We start from the raw sequence: 22,761 nt of genomic DNA, 5'->3' as shown, positions 1-22,761 counted from the left end.
CAAGATAGTCCGGGCTCGATTGGACAGCATTAAAGGATCACAGGGACAGAACAATACAACGACTGTTAATGGGAAGAGCGAGAGAATCATACTCTGCCAGCTGTCTCAAGGGGGTTTACAGCATGTTATGCCAGTGACAACTGTAGATCGCTTTAATGTTCGCTCTGTTCTTGTTTTTAGGTATCTTTTTTCAATACATCCTGCTGTTAGGCGGTAATATCTTGTTTGTCAAGGCTAGCACAGGCAAATACACACACATTCAAATGCCCCTTATTAAATCTGTTTTCCTAGTTTCGTTTTCTTTTTTCTTTTTTATGTTCCCTTTTAGTTGACGCATGCTGTGTACTCTGATGTAGCCAAACTTTTGTTTCCTATCCAGTGTGTACTTTAATGGTACCCACATTGGGAGTGTTGCTAGTGGCCGAGACCATGTGAGAAATGCTGTCTCGTGTGTTTAGGAAGGACAGTAAGGGGAGAAACACATGTTTCTTGCATCAAATTCTTCCTCAGTAATGACCCGCTGTCTTTCTGGCAGCCCTGAGCACGGCAGAATATTGATAGGGCTACTGCTGAGCACCAAGGCTGCCCACTCGGGCCCAATAAAAGCTCCTAACAAGCCCCATACAGCCAGCCAGCATAGTGTCAGGCCCTGCTATGCTAATTCTACTCCACCACAGCTTTCCCTACAAAGTTAGTCACCACTGTAACCTATGACAAAATATGTGACTGGAGTCTGCATTGTCAGCGGAGGGGTGGAACACCTCTGGTTTGAGTTCCTAATCTGACTGTGGCTGGTTTGGGTCGACGCTGATGTGTGAGGGGGTTTAGCATGGCTAATGAGTATAGCGCTAGGCTAGTTAACTGACATGTCTTAAGTGAGGGAGCTTTCTGGGAGTGAAGGGAGGGTTTGGTTTAGACAGGCTTGTGTAGTGTTGCAGGAGATTGCGTTTTTAAGTCTACTGGGAGATGAACAGTGCTTGGTGGAGGCTGCTGCTGATTCTCCAGACGGTGAAAACAAAAGAAAGTTGCCTTCGAAAAGTGCGGCGAGATTTGAAATGACTACTGCACTTGCTCTCTACTATTCTTTCAAAGAATTGGAAGTAGAAGTTTTAAAGGGGGCTGAACTTCATGATTGTGACATTTGGTATGTCCTTCCCTAACTTCCCTGAATACCTCTGTTGATCCTACAGCTATTTTATGCAGTAATCATGTGCTTATGAACCAATGTTATATTGTTAGCACTGAGGCAGTGTGCCCTGGGAGGAAGTTAACAAAGAGGCAAGTCTAAGGAACTTTAATCGCTTTTATTAGGAATTCTGTATTGTAAAAAGTGAATATTTTTCATGCCATGAGGTACCGGATCCGGCCAAATAGGGTCTTGGAATGAAAGTCTGAAACGGGAGAGGTGTCAGGTCCTGTTCCGGCGGGATCTGGCTCAAATTAAGCACTGGTAAAGATGAGATTAAATAGAAAATTGTCTGAATGGTATGAACATAATCACTTGTGAATGATGCATAGTTCATGCATTTTTCTTTGCAACATTTTCAAATGATATGCCGATATGTTTTGCATCACAACTAAAGTAGCCAAATAACTCAATGTAGCCTATAGGCCCAAGACTCCTGGAACGTGGTTGGAAAGCCCATAGCCTACAGCAGGGTTCCCCAAACTACACTTTCTTTTTTTCCCTAGCACCACACAGCGGATTCAAATAATCTATGCTTGATGAATTGATTATTTGAATCTGCTGTGTGGTGCTAAAGCAAAACAAAGTGCACCCAGGGTGGGCCCCATGGCTGAGTTTGGGAAATCCTGGCCTACAAAGCCTAGTGAAACGTGTTCTTATAAGCCCAGTCATTGCACAATTGCGTGTGAGAACAGTGTTTTACTTGCCACTTTAAAAGATGATCACAGCTTTCTCATGCCTCTATTGTTCAATTCTTAAAAATGAAGCACATCCGCTTTACAAACTGTGTACCCTACCTGGCATTTAAACAAAGTAACTGCACGGAACCTCGATTCGCTATTCCAGTGCAGGCTATGGGATTATATAAACCAAAAATTGTGGGCCATTCTAAAAACTGTTAAATTAACACTTTAGCAGGCGATGTAAAGATCAGATTAAATTGGGAATACTGCTTGAGAATATTATCAAGTGCTTGTCAAATTGTGAATGAGACTGAAGTGTGTGTGCAGCCTGCGCAAGAAACGGAGCAGAGCGCTTCCCTTTTCATGCAACATTTTTCAAATCATTATTCGTTGCATCATATATATATTTGGATTTGCAATATTCTAACGTTTATCACAACTAAGTTGCGTAAATAACTGTACAATAGCATACAGGAGGACCTGTTTCTTTGTTAAGCCGCATGTGGCCACTCAAATCATTTGGCGAAAACAGCTATGTTAAATTGTATTGTTCTTACTATAACATACAAAATACCACGGTATTTATTCGCAAAGCTTGCCTGCTAATTGAACTAGTGTAGCCCACAGATGCTAAACGTGTTTGTTAATTAACGGTCAATTACCGTGAGACTCATTTCATTCACTTGTGAATGATGCATAGCGCACTGATCACCAGCTGACAAAATGTCATGGCCGCCACAGCCCTGGTTGTGCTGCACACCAGATACTTAATGGTTTTCTGATCCAGGCCCTGTGATTAACAGATTTATTTTTATTTTACCTTTTATTTAACTAGGCAAGTCAGTTAAGAACAAATTCTTATTTTCAATGACGGCCTAGGAACAGTGGGTTTAACTACCTGTTCAGGGGCAGAACGACAGATTTGTACCTTGTCAGCTCGAGGATTTGAACTTGCAACCTTCCAGTTACTAGTCCAACGCTCTAACCACTAGGCTACCCTGCCGCCCCAGATGCATGTCTGTGTTCCCAGTCATGTGAAATCTATAGTTTAGGGCCTAGTTAATTTATTTTAATTGACTGATTTCCTTATGAACTGTAACTCTGTAAAATCTTAGAAATTATTGCATGTTTGTTTTTTGTTCAGTGTAGATACTTTTTGGGTGTTCAACTTTTAACATGTAATTTTCACATCCTCCCCCGCTCTCTCCCTGGCGTTCTTGATACGTCTTGGCACGGTGGCAGGTAATCACTTTTCTCCAGATGTTAGTTTAGGAGGAAAACTAAGGCAGGAGAGTATGAAGAGAACAACAGCTGGCTGTATTCAGGCACCCCCACCCCCTTGTTGCTCAACGTGAAGTCATCAGTCTTTTACCACACCCTTTACCGTTCCTCTACTTTATTTCCCCTTTCATTCCTCACCCCTTACATTCTCTGCCTCATGGCCGTGCCGACCAGTCTCTGAGTCGTTTGGAAAGCAACCTGACCTGCTCCCAGCCTCTCCCCTCTTGTTATGACTGGCAGCTTAGACCAGTGAAGAAAAACAGAGGAAACAGCATGTCAAGCCACTGGGGATTGTTCTCCCTACATTCCCTGTGTCTCGCTCTCCCCTCTCGCGCCCCCTCTCCTCTATGGTACAAAAGCAGGGGCCCCTGCCAGACTTGAGCAAACATTTTCGCGTCGGCACGGCAGATGCCTCATGTGACCTCATCCGTAGGGCTGTCAGGTAGGCAGAGGGACAACCTCTTTACTTCCCCCACCACCTTTCCCCTCTGATAGCTATTACTGCTCCACTGATTTCACAAACAGGTCTTATTGATTGAATCTGATTCCTGTGGATAGAGCAGTTTTATTGAGTGGCTTTCGCTGATAGACTATGTGTGACGGTAAAGGGGGAAACCTTCACTCCTTGTAATCCAGGCCACATTTCTCCCAGGAATTGGGCAGCCCATTGCCTCTGAGATTTCCCCCACACTCTGCATCTCCTGTCCTGAATGTTTGAGGAGACAGTGTGAGGAGTGCCCACTCAAGAGTGTGTATTGTGATGGCATTACAGTCACAAGGACATCAAACATGTAGTCCCTTCAGCCTGGCACATGAAACATTCATTCAGGAGTGCTTTCTTAGTCGACCCACTGCTAGATAGTAGCAGCCAGTAGACACCCACTTTCTGTAGCTTTAGTGTGACCAAGTTCCAACTCACAAATCACTCCATACAACCAGTGTTATAGTAGTAAGTCATATTTATAATAGCCTTGTTATGTTGACTAATGCAGTGGCGTACATGTATCTGTTTCCTCGTGGCCATTAGGGCATTTTTAGTAACAGCCTGCTGTGGTATGACGAAAGCTGTGCCAGCAGGATTCCTGAGGTGTGCCCGCCCGCCCAGTTTTACATTCTGTTTGCCTCTGCTCTCGGCGCGCACACACACTAGGCATACTTCGTTTTCCTCTCTGCCACACACGCACACACACCCCTCCCAAGCAGGATCTGTATACCCTTGCCTCTGCTGCCCTCTATTTTCCTTTGCGCCCCTCGAAAACAGCACCTCCACCTGCAGTGCTGGATAGATGAGGATGGTGACACCCCTGCCCCGGTAGCCTTTTTAACTCTCCCAACCTTCAGATCAATCATCCGTTGGCTCTTTCCTGTCCCTGTCTGCCTGCAACTCTCACACCCCCCTCCCAACTATCAACTACACACGCCTAAAACCAGCCAGGCCCCCCCTGAAAGGGAAAACGACTTTCTAACGCTCATTATGTCGCCCTGCATTTTAAAAGGTTACATTTACATTACATTTAAGTCATTTAGCAGACGCTCTTATCCAGAGCGACTTACAAATTGGTGCGTTCACCTTAAGACATCCAGTGGAACAGCCACTTTACAATAGTGCATCTAAATCTTTTAAGGGGGGGGGGGGTGAGAAGGATTACTTTATCCTATCCTAGGTATTCCTGAAAGAGGTGGGGTTTCAGGTGTCTCCGGAAGGTGGTGATTGACTCCGCTGTCCTGGCGTCGTGAGGGAGTTTGTTCCACCATTGGGGGGCCAGAGCAGCGAACAGTTTTGACTGGGCTGCGCGGGAACTGTACTTCCTCAGTGGTAGGGAGGCGAAACATGTTTTTTTATCCACATTAGGGACAAGGAGATGTATGCCAAAAACGTATCTAATTACTAAGTCAAATGTTATTTGCCACATGCTTTGTAAAAAACAGGTGTACTAACAGTGAAATGCTTACTTACGGGTCCTTTTCCAACAATGCAGAGCTAAAGATATATTGATTTTAAAATATATATAGATAGAGACACAAGGTTAACTGCGTCAGCGAGCATTCAGGTGTGCTGTGAGGGGAAACCACCCAATGGTTATTCAATCTCACGCTCCAACATCTGTCCGCTCTCCAGTTTGCACATTAAACAGAACATTGTAGCAGTGTTCTAAATGCGTTACTGGCAACTCACAGTAGGCCTTTATGTTTGGGACAGAGGGTAGAGTAAAGACTTAGTGACCTTGCAGACACCTGAGGCGGAGACTTTTGTCGGTCTCAACACTGACTCAGTTCTCTAACCACGGTCAGATTCTACCGCCAGTCTTGCTCTGTGTAAAGGATTTTGAACTATTTTTCTCTCAAAGAGAATCAGAAGAGCCATCTTGATTCATGCCACGTTTTTGTCACCGAAAACCACATGTGCAACTGAACACACTCAACCTCGCCATGACTGCTTCTCAGTTTTTTGGGGGAGGGCTCATTAGTTTTGTCTTAAAATCACTTTTGGCTCAGATCCAAACAGGCTGACACAGTTTGAGGCCAAAAAAGGAGCAGAGAAAGAAAACAAGCTGTCTCGTTCCTGGGACTCATTTATGAAAATTCTTCCGGATTGGAGAAGCTGTGTAGAAGGTCAGCGGGGGTCACAATTTGATTTAATCTGTGATGGTAAAAAGGGAAAGGAGGCAGACGACGGAGAATCTTAACAGAATGGGTAGATAAAGATGTCCACGCTACCGCAACCACCTCTGATTGGCAACTAAAAATGGGTAAACTGGGCCCTCTGACTGGGCACTGTGGTGATTTCTAACAGCTATTTAGCAGTGATTTGAGGTCATTTCCAGGTTGAAGGGTTAGCGTTAGCCATTCTCTGTGAATGTGTCTAATTAGGCCAGCAGACCTGGTGTAGAAAATGTGAAGTGGCCTCTAGCTCCCCCACTCTGAGGTTGTTGAAATGGGCTCGGATCCTTCTAGGCTCAATGTGGTTCTTGTGCCTTTTTTATACTTTCAGTTGCCTAGAATGTTCTTGGTTAGTGCTAGCACTAGCTGCTCCCTCTTGTGTTTTAGAAATATACAATAGAGGGGTGGGAATGATATACAGTGCGTTCGGGAAAGTATTTGGACCCCTTCACTTTTCAACATGTTACATCCTTATTCTAAAATTAATTAAATTAGTTTTCCCCCCTCATCAATCTACATCCAATACCCCATAAGGGCGAAGCAAAAACAGTTTTTTTGGGGGGGGGGTATAAAATGTATAAACATTTTACGTTTACAGTCACATTTACGTAAGTATGCTGACCCTTTACTCAGTACTTTGTTGAAGCACATTTTGGCATTGATTACAGCTTCTCGTCGTCTTGGAAATGACGCTACAAGTTTCGCACACCTGTAGTTGGAGTTTCTCCCATCCCCTGCTGATCCTCTCACGCTCCGTCAGGTCTCCCCAAAGATGTTCGATCGGGTTCAAGTCCGGGCTCTGGCTGGGCCACTCAAGAACAGTGTGCTTAGTCGCTGTCCTGTTGGAAGGTGAGCCTTCGCCCCATCTCCGGAAGGTGAACCTCCTGAGCGCTCTGGAGCAGGTTTTCAGCAAGGATCTATGTACTTTTCTCCTTTCATATTTCCCCCGATCCTGACTAGTCTCCCTCTCCCTGCCGCTGAAATACATAGGGATGGTGCCAGGTTTCCTCCAGACGTGACGCTTGGCATTCAGGCAAAATAGTTCAATCTTGGTTTCATCAGACCAGAGAATCTTGTTTCTCATGGTTTGAGAGTCCTTTAGGTGACTTCTGGCAAACTCCTCCAATTGGCCTGTCGTGACTTACTGAGGAGTGGCTTCTGTCTGGCAACTCTACCATAAAGGCCTGATTGGTGGAGTGCTGCAGAGATGGTTGTCCTTCTGGAAGGCTCTCCCATCTCCACAGAGGAATTCTGGTGCTCTGTCAGTCACCATCGGGTTCTTGGTCACACCTCCCTGACCAGGCCCTCCTCCCCCACATTCGTAGTTTTGGCCGGGCGGCCAGATTTGGGAATCTTGGTGGTTCCAAATTTCTTCCATTTAAGAATGAAGGCCACTGTGTTCTTGGGGACCTTCAATGTTGCAGACAGTTATTGGTACCCTTCCCCAAATCTGTGCCTCGACTCAATCCTGTCTCGGCGCTCTACTGACAATTTATTCAACCTCATTGCTGGGTTTTTGCTCTGACATGCACTGTCAACTGTTGGACCTTATATAGTCAGGTGTGCCTTTCCAAATCATGTCCAAGCAATTGAATTTACCACAGGTGGACTCCAAGTTGTAGAAACATCTCTGGAAACCGGATGCACCAGAGCTCAATTTCGAGTTTCATAGCAGTGTCTGAATACCTATGTAAATAAGGCATTTCAGTTTTGTATTTGTAATGAAATTCTTAACCGGTTTTTTACTTTGTCATTGTGTAGATTGAGGATATTTTTTATCCATTTTAAAATAAAGCTGTAACGTAACAAAACGTGTAAAGTGAAGAGGTCTGAATACTTTCCAAATGCACTGTAGGCCTATTCACCAATTGATTTTATTTATTCTTTATTTAATTAGGGAAGTCAATTAAGAACACTCTTATTTACAATGACTGCCTAGGAACAGTGGATTAAACTGTCTTGTTCATGGGCAGAAGGACAGATTTTTGACCTCAGCAGCTCAGGGATTCGATCCACCAACCTTTCAGTTACTGGCCCAAAGCTCTAGGCTACCTGCTGCCAAACAACTCCATTCAAATTTTAAGTAGCAGCCTACCTGTTGTCTCCTGGTCATTGTAACCTATCCATTGTAACCTAAGTCCGTTAATTACACATAACCATGACAATCATATCAGATCCGACCCAGACCCGTGACATTTAGTTCTGGATCCGGACCAGCTTGGGTCTGAGATCGGGTCTCGAGTATTCCGGTACAGGTGCATCCATGAAGCACCTGTCTTTCTAAAGAGTAGAGCAGATGTGAAGTCTGGGGGCCTTTCCTGTCTGCAGCCTTAGATATCTAGTCTGTCTGCTGAAATCACACTGGTCCTACTTTTATTACGCTCCACTACCTGGAAAATCACCGCATTTTCATGGTTATGAAGGGTTTAGTCACTTCAGGGGGGAAATGGCAGGCTCGGGGGGGGGGGGCTGCTGCTGCTAACTTAATTGCTCTACGTGAATAATTTCACTTGACTAATTTGGGTGATAATGACAGAGGCAGCGCTTTTGTATTTATTTATCCAAACATTAATTGACAGGACTGACATTAACTGGGCTGTTATTGTGCATTTGAGTGCGCATGAGAACCCCAAAAAATACAGTAATCATCTTGCTGATAGGGTGGTGGTTTATGTGTATGTTTTCCCTGCCTAATGTCTGTCAGCGATTTTAGTAAAGCGTGAGATGCAGCAACGTCACAATGGTGTTGTAGCTCATCTGTGCCTTCCACCCCATGCAACTTGTGCTTATGGAGAACGAACTGGGGCGTATTCACTAGGAAGCAAACAAAACAGGAAGGGGACCTGCCTGAGTTTGTCCAATAACTCGTTTTCATTGCAAACCAGTGTTCCGTTTACAGATTGCTACAGTGTGCACTAATGACTTTGTGACCCAAGTGGTTTTTCTGTCCCTCTTGCAATAGTGGCACAGTGAAGTGACTTGTCACTTGAAACGACTGGATTTGTTTGTTCCAGGCGGAAGGAGAGGATAATCTGAAGAAGATGCAGCTGATGGAGCTGGCCATTCTCAACGGGACGTACCGTGACACCAACATCAAGACACGTAAGCGTTACAACCACATTCACTAAAGGTCCTGTTTTGATCCACATTGACTAACGCAAAGTTGATCATAATCAATCTTTATTTTATTGACGTGTAAGAATCTCTTAATGACCACGGTGAAGAAGAAATGTAACATGCTCATGATATACTGTGTGCCTCTACTAGGTTCACGTATGTCGTCATTACAGTGTCATGGGTCTTGACCAAATTTCTTTTGTAGACTGCACTTTTCCTCTGAAGTGTTGTCCAACCAGTGTCTACCTACCTCACAAACCACCTGTATCAAAGTAGAGCAATGTCCCCTCCACCCCTCCCTCTCGCCGCTCCCCCCGCTGTGCTCCTTTCCCTCCCTCCCAATATGGATGCAATCACAATTTGTTGCAATCTCGAGGTGGTTTCTATATGCCTTCAGCGCATCACAGAAATCACTCAGTCATCTCTGCATGATGAAGTTCACACGTCTGTTAGTTTTGATTTCCAATCACCAGTGTTACTTTCTGTGGAGTTCATCCCACCCAGTGCTCTTGCAGTTTCTGCACTTTCATGCCTGTGATTTTAAATAAATGCATTGTAATGTTTGTATTTATTTTTTAAATGGGGGGGGGGGGGCTGCTTTCAATTGACCATTTACTGTTTACATTATCATTTGTTACTGAATGATATTAGTAATGACGATAAATGTATTTGTTTTGCACATTTGGTCAGTCCAAAAGGCTTGAAAAAAAAAATATATATATATATATGACTTGACATTGGTTTGTAAAACCAATGGATATAACCGGACTAGTGCTACTTAGTGTGAATTAGCCTAGACAGCCACCAAATCACGGGCCAAAGAGCTACATGTAAAACATTGATTCAGTCGCCCCAGCCGTCAGTGATTTAACTGTTGTGTGGTACGACGTTTGAACATATGCAAAGCCATTTGGACCATCTTTTATTGGTTTTGTCAGCCAACCAAAATGGTCTCAGGGTCATGTAGAGGAGTTGAGTGAATCTGAACTGTACTTATATATCCAGTATTGGCCAATATCAACTAGTCGGTCCCACTCAAGGCCTCATAGGCCCAGAGTCGTCCAATTGTCTTTTCTGGGGATTGACCTAATCCTATTGGTCCATATCAGAAACTGGCACTCCTAGTCTCCTCTGTTGCCAGTGGCTTAATTTCTGTTGCTTTGTGTGTTTGTTTTGATCACTTGTACCGTACATTAATTTGTGGTTGTCATGGTGATTGGTATGCTTAATATGCTCTGTGCATTGGGGTAATGGCCTCATTTTAGCAACGTATCTTTTATTTTGGTATGGGTTTCTTATTTTCTTTACTCAATTTTTGGTGTGCTGGTTCACCCTGATCATTGCATGGACTAATTTTCCTTTTTTTCGCCCCCCTCCTCCTCCCCCTACCCCCTTTTCCTGCTGTTTTATATTTTCCAACCTCCTTCTCGACCTGTGATTTTGGTCACCCACACCACATCTTTACCCCCTTGTCTTGTATCTCTGTCTCTCCATCTTTCTGTCTTTCACTCTTTTTGCTTATGGCAGACCCCCTTGCGTTCTCTCTTGCAGCGGCGGCAGCCGCCGCTCAGGGCCCCCGCCTAATACAGGCACCCCAGGGGCATATGATGGCCCCCCATCAGCAAATGAGGCCCCCCACACCGGGAGGCACCCCCATCATGAACATCATCCGACAACCCCAAATGCAGGGCATGTTGCACAATGGCACCCCCACCCTGGTGCCTCCCTCACCGGATGGCGGCATCATCTACGCCTCCCCGTACGACTACCCGTACGCCCTGGCACCCACCTCCCTGCTGGAGTACCCTATCGATCACAGTGGGGTTCTAGGTAAGCGACCCTGGGGCCTGGGCGGCGGCCCCTTTAGCCCCGGACAGGAAGGCAGCTTGTTTTACCCTGGGTTTTTGGACGCGGCTTCGATGAGCCACAGTCAGGACTTAAAAGGTAAATATGTCGTATCCAGCTGAAAGAAAATAGGGTTGTTATTGGTGTGACCTTATGACCTAATGGCTGTACACAGCTAATAAAGGGCAAGGGGGACAGGGATTTTTTTTTATTTTTCAGTTAGACATTTTTCATATCTCCCCACCAAATCCTTTTCCTGGCTCAAGTTTTGTTGCCTTGTCTGAGAATACACCACACACACACATACACACTCTCTGACAGGGACATGCATGATTGCACACACCCGCGTTCTTGTCTTTTTATGCACTCGCAAGAGGCAGATTCAGTCTGGCGGTGGCTCCCCCTGGATTTCAACAGCTTTTGAAATAATTCAGTTTTTCCCCAACCAACTCTGCAGCTCTGGCCTTGATGCCAGTAGAAAGTCCCCTTTGTCCCGGTGGGGAAGTTCATTAAATTTACTGTTCTCATTTTTCCATTTGTCTCAGTTTTCACCTTCTTGAACTTCAATTTAGTACAAGCCACAGACATTCCCCAGTCATTACGTCAGCTGTGGGAATTACATTCTGTAGGTCCGGGTGTGTATGCAATATGCTGCCAAAGAAACATTTTCAACAAAATAGACGATAATGACTAACATTTGTAACTAACCGCATTGATTCGGTGTTATGTAGCAATTTTTAAAAACGTTTAAAAATTATTATTCTTACATAGGATAAAAGTAGACTCAGAGCTAGAACATTGTATATCATAAGTTGAGGAACAATGAGAAAGTAATTCTGCTTTGAAAGTTGATTAACTTGTAATCCCACCTTTTGAGAAAATGGTCCTTGAATATTTTGGTATACCTACTGGAGAGCTCTTTGTCTACACCCATGCAGTGTTGTTCACACCCTCTTAAGTCTTAGCACCACACATCTCTTTTAGGGATTTACTTGAGGCATTAGCTAAACAGAGTGATTTAGTTTTAGTAAACAACCAAAGATTTCAAGACAGTGATGAAAGTAGTAGCCTACAATAAGGGAAAAGTGCAGGTAGAAATACACTAACTAGTCCTTGGCCTATATACTAATCTGACTTTGGTGCAGGTAATGTTCTTCACATTACCATGTGTGGTAAACACACACTATATCAATGTTGATTTTGTCACATGCACAGGATACAGGTGTAAACATTAGTGAAATGGTTACAAGTAACAATATTATAAAAAATAAACGGGATACCTAGTCAGTTGTACAACTGAAATGTCTTCCGCATTTAACCCAACCCATCTGAATCGGAGGTGCGGGGGGCTGCCTTAATCGACAATTCAGATACAAAATATTTTTAATTGTTTTTAATTGTTAGATTTGTCTAAATTGATGGGTCATGTGAAGGAAATGCTATGACCAACCCCCAGCTACATCTCGCTAAGTAAATGGGTCACTATTGTCTAGACATGTTCATGAAGTACAATTGGTGGCTGTAATCACCCCCAGATACACCTGGCTAACTTGATGGGTCATGTAATGCACACATCTGGCAAAGTGTGTGTGTGTATATATGTATATATGTGTGTGTGTATGTATGTATGTATGTATGTATGTGTGTGTATATATATATATACATATATACATATACACACACACACACCTCTCTCGCTAGCTGGCTATACAATGAACAGCTATAATCCCAACTCAAACTACCAACCAATACAAACATTATCATAGCTGTAGTATGAATCTACAGGTAGCTTACCAGGTTTGATGTTAGCTAGCGAACATTAGGCAATAACTAAGAATGCACGTGGATTTCTGATTAGAATAATATTACTACACAGATCACATTTTTCAATAAACGACTTTCAGACCAAATTAGAAACTTATCAGAATCTAGCTAGACTCTTACCCGTATACATGGATGAACGCTTCACGGCAGACGAACCATTTAACTTGTTTCTAGCTGTTTGGCCAGTGTTGTCCAGTCACTCCAGTTCGCACTGACCGTGGCATGTGCAGGAAGTAGATAATCATTTTTTTCCAACTAATCTGTCGATAGCGCCTGCTAAATTCATGGCATCAAAGTTGAGAAGTAGCAACTTTTGTAGTTATCGATGGCTAACATTGTACATTTCAAAAAGGGCAGGGTAGAAAGTACTATCAACACATACCGAGCTGCTCATGTTATAAACCGAAGTATGTTACATGGCAGACCAATCCAAACTAATCTCCCGGCATATTCAGCCCATCTCTAGCGGGAAGGTTCCTCTCTTTCCGTGGCTAAACCAACTGGCCTCGTAATTTAACAATTAAAAAAAAATATATATATATATATAAGGCACGTGAAAGTTCACATTCCCCAGAATGCATTTCTGCCCAAGTATTTTAGTTGACGTTAAAATGCCTCTCCTGTGAAGTAGTGACGTGCGACATACGCCTAGTTTCCTGAAGTCATATTTTATGGAGGCCGTTAAACTCTGAATTCGTCCAAATAATGAGTGTGCCACAGCATACCTCATTGAGTTTCGACAGAGGACTTTCCCGTTTGTGCCGCTGCCTTAATTCATTAATCTAAGACGTCGGGGGAGATGCTAAACTGACATCTGGAATTATTTTAAGATGGTCATACCATGGATTATTTAGCTATTTGATTTAGGATTTCAGGACCCCGTTTAGGTATCAATTTAATTATTTGATAAAATATTGATTTTGCCCTTTACTACTAAAGTCCATGGAAATAACACTTTCATAAATGGCAAAAAGGAGAGTCCAAAAAAGTATAATAAATTGTCTGCCCTAAATTAAAAAATACCTTCATACTTCCATTAATAAAAATAAAAACTGGTACCGGTTAACTTCAGACGAGTCCCGTGACAATTGTGGAGGTCGTAAAGCAAAATGTATCATCTCTCCCCTTTCCATAGTGATCATAATAGTCAAACCATTCGGAAGCTACAGACGTGTGTAAGAACACTTATTTTCGGGATGTCTCATGGTCTGACACACACCTTTTCCAGCTCTGCCACTTTTCACCACAGATGCGGAAGTGTGACACTGGCTGATGCGGAAGTGCGACGTATTTAATGCCGAAAAATATATTCCGCTTCAACTGACTGATTTTGTTGGATTTTTAATGCATCTTAAATTCGACTATAAGGGGTAAATTAGGTGATGATCCTGACATCACAGTACTGCCATGTTAGCTGACCTGTGTCGGTGCGTTTGTGGGATGTCTCTGGGAGCTGTTGTATAGGACAGAGCCTACTGGCTTTTCTCTCTTTAACTTGGAGGGCACAGCAGCTTAGTGTGTTTTTATTTACTTGCCGTATTGATCGGTGCCTTCAAAGGAGACCCATTGGAACACCACCAATTCTCTCTACAAGCGCTGCTCAGGCCTTAGCGTTAGGAAACCTCAGAACATCTGGTGCTACAGATTGGAATGTGGGCGGGCTGGCATAGTCATCAACCATCCCTGTGAACCATTGCCGTTTTCCTACCTGCCAGGGCTGTTTGGCTGTTTTCAAATGTGATGTAACCATCACTGGTCCATTCCAGCATCGAAACCTCCCCAAGCCTTCTGATCCTAGAGATAACATTCTGAGTTAAGTCTCCTTTAGTGTTCACTTGATGACTGCAGCTAAGAGCGTTTAGTAGTATGCGATTTGACTGGATGCCCAGGTGGTTGTCATGGTGACCCATTCTGTGGAGACGGCCAACATTTAGCCAATGAAGGCCTCTGTCACAAAACTCTTTAAACACTGTCTGGGCAATGAAGAGCAGAGAAATATGGCCACCCCAGCATCACGCTGTTTCTCTCTCGCCCCTGAAATCTGGGAGGCCATCTTTCCCCGGCTCAAACTAAATCAGAAATATTGACAGTCAGATAAAAGCCCAAGAAATACGACCCCTGAGTTCTGAAATTGTGTTTTGCTGACTGCACCTCGCTCTAGCTAGGCTTTTAGAGCAACATAAGGATTTACCTTTCACACACAAAATGATCTCTAAGCACGGTCACAGTTCCTATGCAACCATACAACAACCTTACTGAGACATAGTAGTTTACTATATTTCCATGTATGATATCCAGACCAACCATGCACTAGGATAATTGAAAGGTCTGTCTTCATTTGTGACGTGAGAGAGCCAGGTAGTGTCTAGCACTATCCAGTTAGGATCTGAGCTGCTTTGGATTTTCACACCTGACAAAAATCACTCAATTTTTCTCAATCTACCTCCTGGGCCATGTTTATCTTCTAGATAGCCTTAGTCCCCTGTCCCCCTGCCTGCCGGTTTCAAAGAATCCTCTAACACTGTGTGCTATGGAATTGTATTACCTAAGTTGTACTTTTATAGATATCAAGTTAAAGCAAATGTATTTTTTTATACATGTCTGTATATTTTATGTATATGTGTTACTGTAAGACTTGTTTTCCCTTCCTGAAGTGAATGTTTTCTAACCTTGTGGACCTGTTGCAATCTAGGTGCAATGGCTACTAAAGTGAGACGGCATGACTCGCGGGTCCGTCCTTACCAAAGGATTGTGACCGCAGACAGAGGTTAGTTTAGTCTCTAAGATACTTAACTTTGACTGTTGATTGCATTGCCGGAAATTTGAGGGTTTTTTCTCTTTTTTTCACCACCTTCCTTTCTACACGTACACACACACCACCTAAATGGTTGACTGTGGTATGCACATTGTTTACATAGTTCTCACAGTACTCCATAACTATTTCAATGCTCAGGCAAAAGCGATCTTGATTGCTTTGGTTTACATGAACTGTGACCCTTGGTGACAGAACAGGTAGTACACGCAGTGTTCAAGCTACATTTAATTCCTCTGAGATTAGATCCTAAAATAGGTCAGACTTGTTCATACATAACAATTTATGTTCTACTTGTGAGGAACAGTGGAAAGTGACTAAACGGTAACTGGGAAAAGTAGACAACACTAGAAGTAGCCTCGTTGCTACCATGCACCATTTTTTCCCTCTAGAATTGTCTTGATTTGTCTTGTTTATGTAACACTGACCTACTTAATCTAAGCTAGTTTACATTCTTTCTCCGGTGTATTTTAAGTATTGAAATAACATTTAAAAAATACAATTTCAGCTGTACACGAGGTACTGTAATTTTATATTATTATTTTTATATAACAAATGTGTTTATGGCTGCTGTATATAAATAAAGAGAAGGGATCGGAAACAGTGATTCATCGATTCATTACATAAACTAGTGTTAAGTCTTCTTACCACTAATCACACTGTTTAACTTGCATTCCAACCGCGAAAACTAAAACACTTTATTTGTTTACTTTGTAAGCGTACGTTTTCTTTGCTTCTGTTTGTGGGGACTGGGGGCAATGTTGCGTTTTGATTTAGGTTGGGGGCTTAGTAGTTGTGATCATGATGTAACAACGTCATGATTATAACAACATTAGCTGGGTTTCTTGGCGGGAAATTAGGGGGAATAAAAGATTGCATTCATTTTATTGTTAAAATGATGTCATTAGTCTCTTCTTGCTGACACTAATATCCTTTCTATCTTTTTTTTTTCTTTTGTTTTTTGTTTCTAACCACCTAGCCGCCACCGGCAACTAACACATGACCTTCTGACCTCTGAACTCTTCACCCAATGACGAGCCGCCCCAAGCCTGCCTGCTGATCAGTTAACTGGTAATTGCCTTTTGCTAGCTTCTCGGATGCAGTGAGAGGGGCTCCTGTCCGTACAGTTACCCTAACATGTTTTTGATAAAAACCATTTGGTTTTTAACACAATATCTATCATACAAACCCAACAGTTGGTTTTTATTTCTTTCTGTTCATTGAGTTGAATTCCCATTTATTTTTCTTCATGAATCACAAACTGGGTGGATGTGTATGTATTGTTACTAATGAATCTGCACTGAATTTATATAGCAATAAAGATCCCACCCTCCGTGTCCACAACCCCACCCATACCTGCTCTGATTCGGTGATCTCACTACTATTCACTAAACGACGCTAAATGGGAACTGAACCCAGGCTGTCTCTCCAAAACATGGCCTCATTCTCCATCCAACATGCAATGCCAAGTCCCTTATTTCCTTAACCCCACCCACCCATTCCACACCTACTTGCTGGCAATGAAAGAAATGAAAGGAAAGAGAAGCTACACTCCAACTTGTTCACGTAGTCCTGTATTTTGAAACTGAGACTTAATGGTATGCTGACACATTCTGGGTGTGCCCTGAACAGCTGTCTGTTAAAAGCATGCCTACATTGATTGCGAATTGAGCTTATTATAATTTTGTTTATTTGGTTTTTACCTGATTTTGTTTTCTCGTTAATACACTTATTAGCTCTGAAGAACTAGCCAGACGAAGCAGGTTGTAAGAACTCAAAATGCCGCTTTTGTGGTGGCAGGCCTATCATGGGCAGTTAGCGGAAGCTAGGAGTGGTGCTGGGGAGGAATTGGGATGAGGAGAGCTTTTTTATTACTATAATGAAAGTAGGATGTGTTGAGGGTTAGGGCACAGTGGAGCAATGGATATATAGTTGACTAGCTACTGACCTTAACTATGCTCCTCTACACTTCCAAGTGTATGTACAGTGCCTGATGCATTTGGAGAATCCCATCGAATTATACGAGCTGTGATCTAAAAGACAAAAAAAAGTATTAAGTGTGTTTTGTGTAATTAGCCAAAGGGGTTCCAGTTGAATTATATCTATATAAATATGTATCTAACTGCAGAGAGCGTGCTGTAATTTTAGAGCTTGAAAGGATGTGATTTCGTGCATGTTTAAGTGCGAGTTGACAGCCAATCAAAAAAGATCAAGGTTGTTTATCACACAAAGCTCTAGTTCCCCATGAAGAGAAAAAGCCGATTGACACTAAAGAGGGCTTCTGGTGGTGGGGGGGGGTCCTTTATAGTGAAGTTTTGTAAATATACATTTTGTTTTCGATTTTTCTTTGTTTGATTTTGCCTTTTTATTTTTGGTTATATTTACACCCCTGCCAAAAACCCATTTTCATATTGTGTATCAGCATTTGGCCAATTCTCTTTGCTAGAATATTTTGTAGTTTTCTTTAATCTCTTTCAAATTTGATACCAATCAATTCTTTATGGGGTCATGATACTTGCTCTCATGCAAATAAGAATCTATTTGATTTGGGGAGGGGGGGGGGTGTATTTATTGCTAACTCTCACCATACCATTTTGAAGTCCCCCAATTAGCACATCCACAATGTGTCTCCATAAAGGTATGGTCCAGATCCTTAGCCCATGACAGTTTCTCATTCTTTCTCAAGAGAAGAAAAAAATAGGATGTGAAAGCCATGCCTGCCTGTTCAGATTGCTTTATTTACATACCTGTTATATATGTAGATACCTGTCATTGCATATTAAAGATAGAGAACACAATTGGATACTTTTACAGGGTGCTGGAGAAGAGAAATATATTTTTGGCGATTTTAGCTTTTTATACTTCACTTGCAGTTACAAAATATAAAAAATGCAACAAAAAATAGTGTAGAGAAAAAAGATGGTGATGAAGATGCTGTTACTTTGGATATTATTGGCTAGGAAAATAAAGACCAAAATAGTCATACCTACAAACGTTGCAAGGATGTAAGGGTTACGAAGCGAGGGAGAGACATTCAGAGAAGATAGAAAAAGTGCCTTATCGACGGTCGTTTCTTTTTCCGAGTGTTAACATTCTGTTCGATAATATCCAGCACCAACGAGGAATGCGCAGAGAGGAACGGCTTCTGTGATGAGCTCTTAAGTGTTGCGCAGGGTAGCTCCTGTCATTATTGCTGAGCTACTGAAGTTATTCTATGCAAAAAGAATAGCAGTCGTATGACCAGCTAAAATATGTGCCATGGTTCGTCTTCCCAAGTATAAGTTAAGGTTTTTGTTTTATGATTATTTTATACCCTCTGCCATCCGAACAAGTTGTATTTCTTATTTCTCTTCGTTTTGAATTAGGTTATCGCTATTGTTGCATTGATTTCTGGTTACTGTGATTATTCTACCAAGAACAAACTGCCAATAGCAATGCAGAAGTCTGCCAGGTCATCTTATTAATGCGAAATAAATGAGGGACATATAAAATGAGTGAGTAACAGGAGAAGAGGCATTTGCGTGTATACCAATTTGTTTAAAAAAACATTTAAAAAACATGCTAATGCTTTCCCACTACAGTTCTGAAATGAAGCCAAGTCATGACTTCAAGCCCCAAGATGCTTTTTCCAGATAGTAGAGCTGGGTGAAGTTTATTTTTTACTAGGTCTTAGTCAAATGTTCCCGCCACAATGTGCGTCCGTGCCAATTCTGGAAGTGATCAACGTGCAGAATACAGACTAGAAAAGGGGCCTTACCTCTTTATGGCTAACACATTTGACTTCGCAACTAAGCAGTTTTCAGTTACTCAAACTAAACGGGGTATATCTAATTACAAAGAAAATAAAGTATATAAAATCGAGACATTATGGATTATTAAATATTTCACCTTCCCTGGCAGTCTGACACTTTATTTTTCTCATACATGCTGTCACACAGAACATGTTAATGCATTTGTTTTCAGTGTTATGAATTCTTCTATAAAAAAAAATGCAATATTAAAGTGGAGCAAGAGATGACAATTCAGCATTTTGACAGTATTAAGACATATTCCCTCTGCAATGTTACGCTGTGTCATCGTGTAAGGTTGGTTTAGTCCATGTGTATGGTGAACTGTACCGTATTCACTCTGGCCTGCCTACTACATGTATGATAATGTAATTTACAGCCATTGTTACAGGTTTATAATGTATTTTTCTAATCTCATTTTATATGTATATTATACAATCTTTTTTCTGACTTTTTCTTTTGATGCCCACTGCAACTTGTTTTTTACCCCCCCCATCTTGAAATCTGTCTCTAGTGGGGAGTGTTGACTTTACTAGAGTTAAATTTGGTTTTCTTGCCAAATCCTAGCTTGTTTAACTCATTAGCGACTTTATTTGTTTTTCTTGTCATAAGTATTTTTACATGCTTGCATTTAGTTTTGATGGTGTATGCTGTTATTTTTCTTATTAACCCCTTGGCATTTATTTTAATAAAACATTCTTAGTAAGAATTTTACTAACTTGCTGATTTTTTTTTTTTGTTGTCTTGCGTTTTTAACCAGTTTTATGAATGTACTACCTTGGTCTGGTTCACGGACTAACACAATTAAAACTGGTGTCTGGCCACAACACGTGCACACATGCATATTTGTACACTGCAGCATTCATATCTGCACGCACATACACAAGGCGAATACTCATCCAAAAAACACTGTCTAACTGGAACCTGTGCACCTGCTATACTCTTCATGCTCACAATTCCAACACTGCTGCTCTGTCTCGTCCGTCCTTTCTGTTTATCGCTACTCTTGTTGTGGTGTTGGAGAACCCCGGGAGCTGCCTTCTGTAGGTGTAACTGGAAGGGCCGGCTGCAGGTGAAACACTAGAGTCCAAAACAAAGGTATAACTCCAACCTAGTAGGCAGCTCATACAGTACTATACCTTGTCAAGGAGTCGCTCATCTGATTCACTACCAATGTGGTCTGTAAAATGATCACCCTACATCGGCGATGGAGATATACAGCACCAGTCAAGTTTGGACGCAGCTACTCCTGCCAGTGATTAAAAAATAATAATTACTCATTTCTACGTCGTAGAATAATGGTGGCGACAATAACTACGAAAAAACTCATGGAATAATGTAGTAACCAAAAGTCAAACAAACCTATTTTTTTTTTTTATTCTTCAAAGTAGCCACCCTTTTCCTTGACGGCTTAATGAGGTAGTCACCTGGAATTCATTTAAATTAACAGGTGTGCCTTAAATTAATCTAAAAATGTCCTTAATGCATTTGAGCCAATCAGTTATGTTGTGACAAGGTAAGGATGGGATACAGAAGAGAGCCCTATTTGGGCCATAATATGGCAAGAACAGCTCAAATAAGCCAAGAGACACAACAGTCATGAAGGTCAGTCCATCTGGAAAATAAGACCGTTTCTTCAAGCGCAGTCGCAAAAACCAAGTACTGTGATGAAACTGGCTCTCATGAGGACCACCACAGGAAATGAAGTCTGAGTCGCCTCTGCTGCAGAGGAGTAACCAGCCTCAGAAATTGCAGCTCAAATAAATTCTTGAGAGTTCCAGTAACAGACGCATCTCAACATCAACTGTTCAGAGACTGCGTGAATCAGGCCTTCGCTGTCGATTTGCTGCAAAGAAACCACAAAATGACACCAATAAGAAGGGCCAAGAAACATGAGCAATGGACATTAGGCCGGTGGAAATCTGAGGAGTCCAAATTTGAGGTTTTTGGTTCCAAACGCCATGTATTTGTGATGCTGAGTAGGTGAACAGATGATCTCTGCATGTGTGGTTCCCATCATGAAGCATGGAGGAGGTGTGATGGAGCTTTGCTGGTGACTCATTTAGAATTCAAGGCACACTTAACCAGCATGGCTACCACTGCATTCTGCAGCTATACGGCATCCCATCTGGTTTGTGCTTAGTCCCACTGTCATTTGTTTTCCAACAGGACAATGACCCAACACACCTCCAGGCTGTGTAAGGGCTATTTGACCAAGGAGCGTGGTGGAGTGCTGCATCAGATCTGGCCTCCACAATCACCTGACCTCAACCCAATTGAGATGGTTTGGGGTGAGTTGGACCACAGAACGAAGGAAAAGCAGCCAGCAAGTGCTCAGTATATGTGGGAACTCCTGCAAGACTGTTGGAAAAGCATTCCAGTTGAAGCTGGTTGAGAGAATGCCAAGTGTGCAAAGGGTGGCTACTTTGAAGAATCTTGAATGTAAAATATATATTTATTTAACACTTTATTTAACACACACTTGATATCTTCACTATTCTACAATGTAGAAAATTGTAAAAATAAAGAAACCCTTTAATGAGTAGGGTTGTTCAGACTTTTGACTGTTACTGTGTGTGTATATATTTATATGTACTGTGTGTATATATTTATAAATACACACTGTAGAGCAGGAGATACTAATGCACATATTCATAAAACTTCAAACGTGTTATTACGACCCATTCAAACTGAACTGTTCCTGCATGCGACTGTTTAATTGGACTGTCATCTGATGCATAGAGTCACTTTTCAATCCTTGAAAAGGCTATGCATTAATATAAAAATAACAGGGTTTCTATACTATAATTATTCTATTGATTCTAATGCTTGCATAGGGCTGTTTCACTCGGCACCAGCCATTCTCCATAGGGTAAACTCATTAGTTTGCTTTATTAGGGTCATTGTGCCTTTTGACCATTGTTGGGTATTACCAGTGTGAATTGTAGATTCATAGACTAGATCAGACATGACGTAATACTAGAAGGGAGTACCCGGAATGCTGATACAAAGTATTCTGCCTTTTCCCAAAAGTGTCATCTTAGGTGTTGACAATGCAAACACTTTGGGGTTAAATTTGATGAATTCTTCAGGAATATATGTGTTAGCTTTTATTTGTCGCTTTGAAATCCGACTACGCACAGTACTAACGTCTCATTTCTGTCTGGGTGTTCTCCCGCAGTTCTTTCCTCTTGTTTTTGTGCTCTTCACTAATTTTAGATGTTCAGACTGACACACGAGCCAAGATTAACTTTATTAATCTCTTTTGATAACTATACTTTAACCCACTTTGTTGCCTCCAAGATTTCAAAGTGTTTCTGCACAAACAACTTCGGCATTAACCACCTAATTCCATAATTTCGGCATACCAAACAGGCGAGTAAAGAGATTGTCAATCAAAAAATGTGGCATATTTCTATTAGGAGCAATGTTTAAGTAGTTCTTGTGTTGGGTCTTAGAACCTTACTCTGTGCCACAAATAAAATGCCATAACTGGAATCCATCTTTTAGCTGTGGGTATCTTTATGCTGTCTGAAGTGTAAGTGATGCTTTTATTTTTCTCTT

The 22,761-nt window shown here is 42.0% G+C and overlaps 1 protein-coding gene across 4 annotated transcripts in view; it reads left to right on the top strand.

The window, feature by feature from the left end:
• Nucleotides 1–19,911, top strand: part of qkia (QKI, KH domain containing, RNA binding a) — a 93,416-nt gene extending 73,505 nt beyond the window's left edge. For 2 of the 4 annotated variants that reach the window (XM_065025625.1, XM_029674988.2), the window contains exons 5-8: nucleotides 8,826–8,913; nucleotides 10,456–10,872; nucleotides 15,290–15,364; nucleotides 16,389–19,911. In XM_065025625.1, the coding sequence (XP_064881697.1) occupies nucleotides 8,826–8,913; nucleotides 10,456–10,872; nucleotides 15,290–15,364; nucleotides 16,389–16,405 (597 nt within the window). In that variant the 3' untranslated portion in view covers nucleotides 16,406–19,911. Of the gene's footprint in view, nucleotides 1–8,825; nucleotides 8,914–10,455; nucleotides 10,873–15,289; nucleotides 16,011–16,388 lie in introns of those variants that run through there. The other 2 variants (XM_029674991.2, XM_029674990.2) reach the window with 2 other exon arrangements.
• The last annotated feature ends 2,850 nt before the right edge of the window (nucleotides 19,912–22,761 follow it).

This window comes from Oncorhynchus nerka, linkage group LG12, assembly GCF_034236695.1.
Source record: "Oncorhynchus nerka isolate Pitt River linkage group LG12, Oner_Uvic_2.0, whole genome shotgun sequence".
NCBI classification, from domain to species: domain Eukaryota; kingdom Metazoa; phylum Chordata; class Actinopteri; order Salmoniformes; family Salmonidae; genus Oncorhynchus; species Oncorhynchus nerka.
The sequence above is the reverse complement of the archived record's forward strand: the minus strand, read 5'-3'. Positions and strand labels throughout refer to the sequence as shown.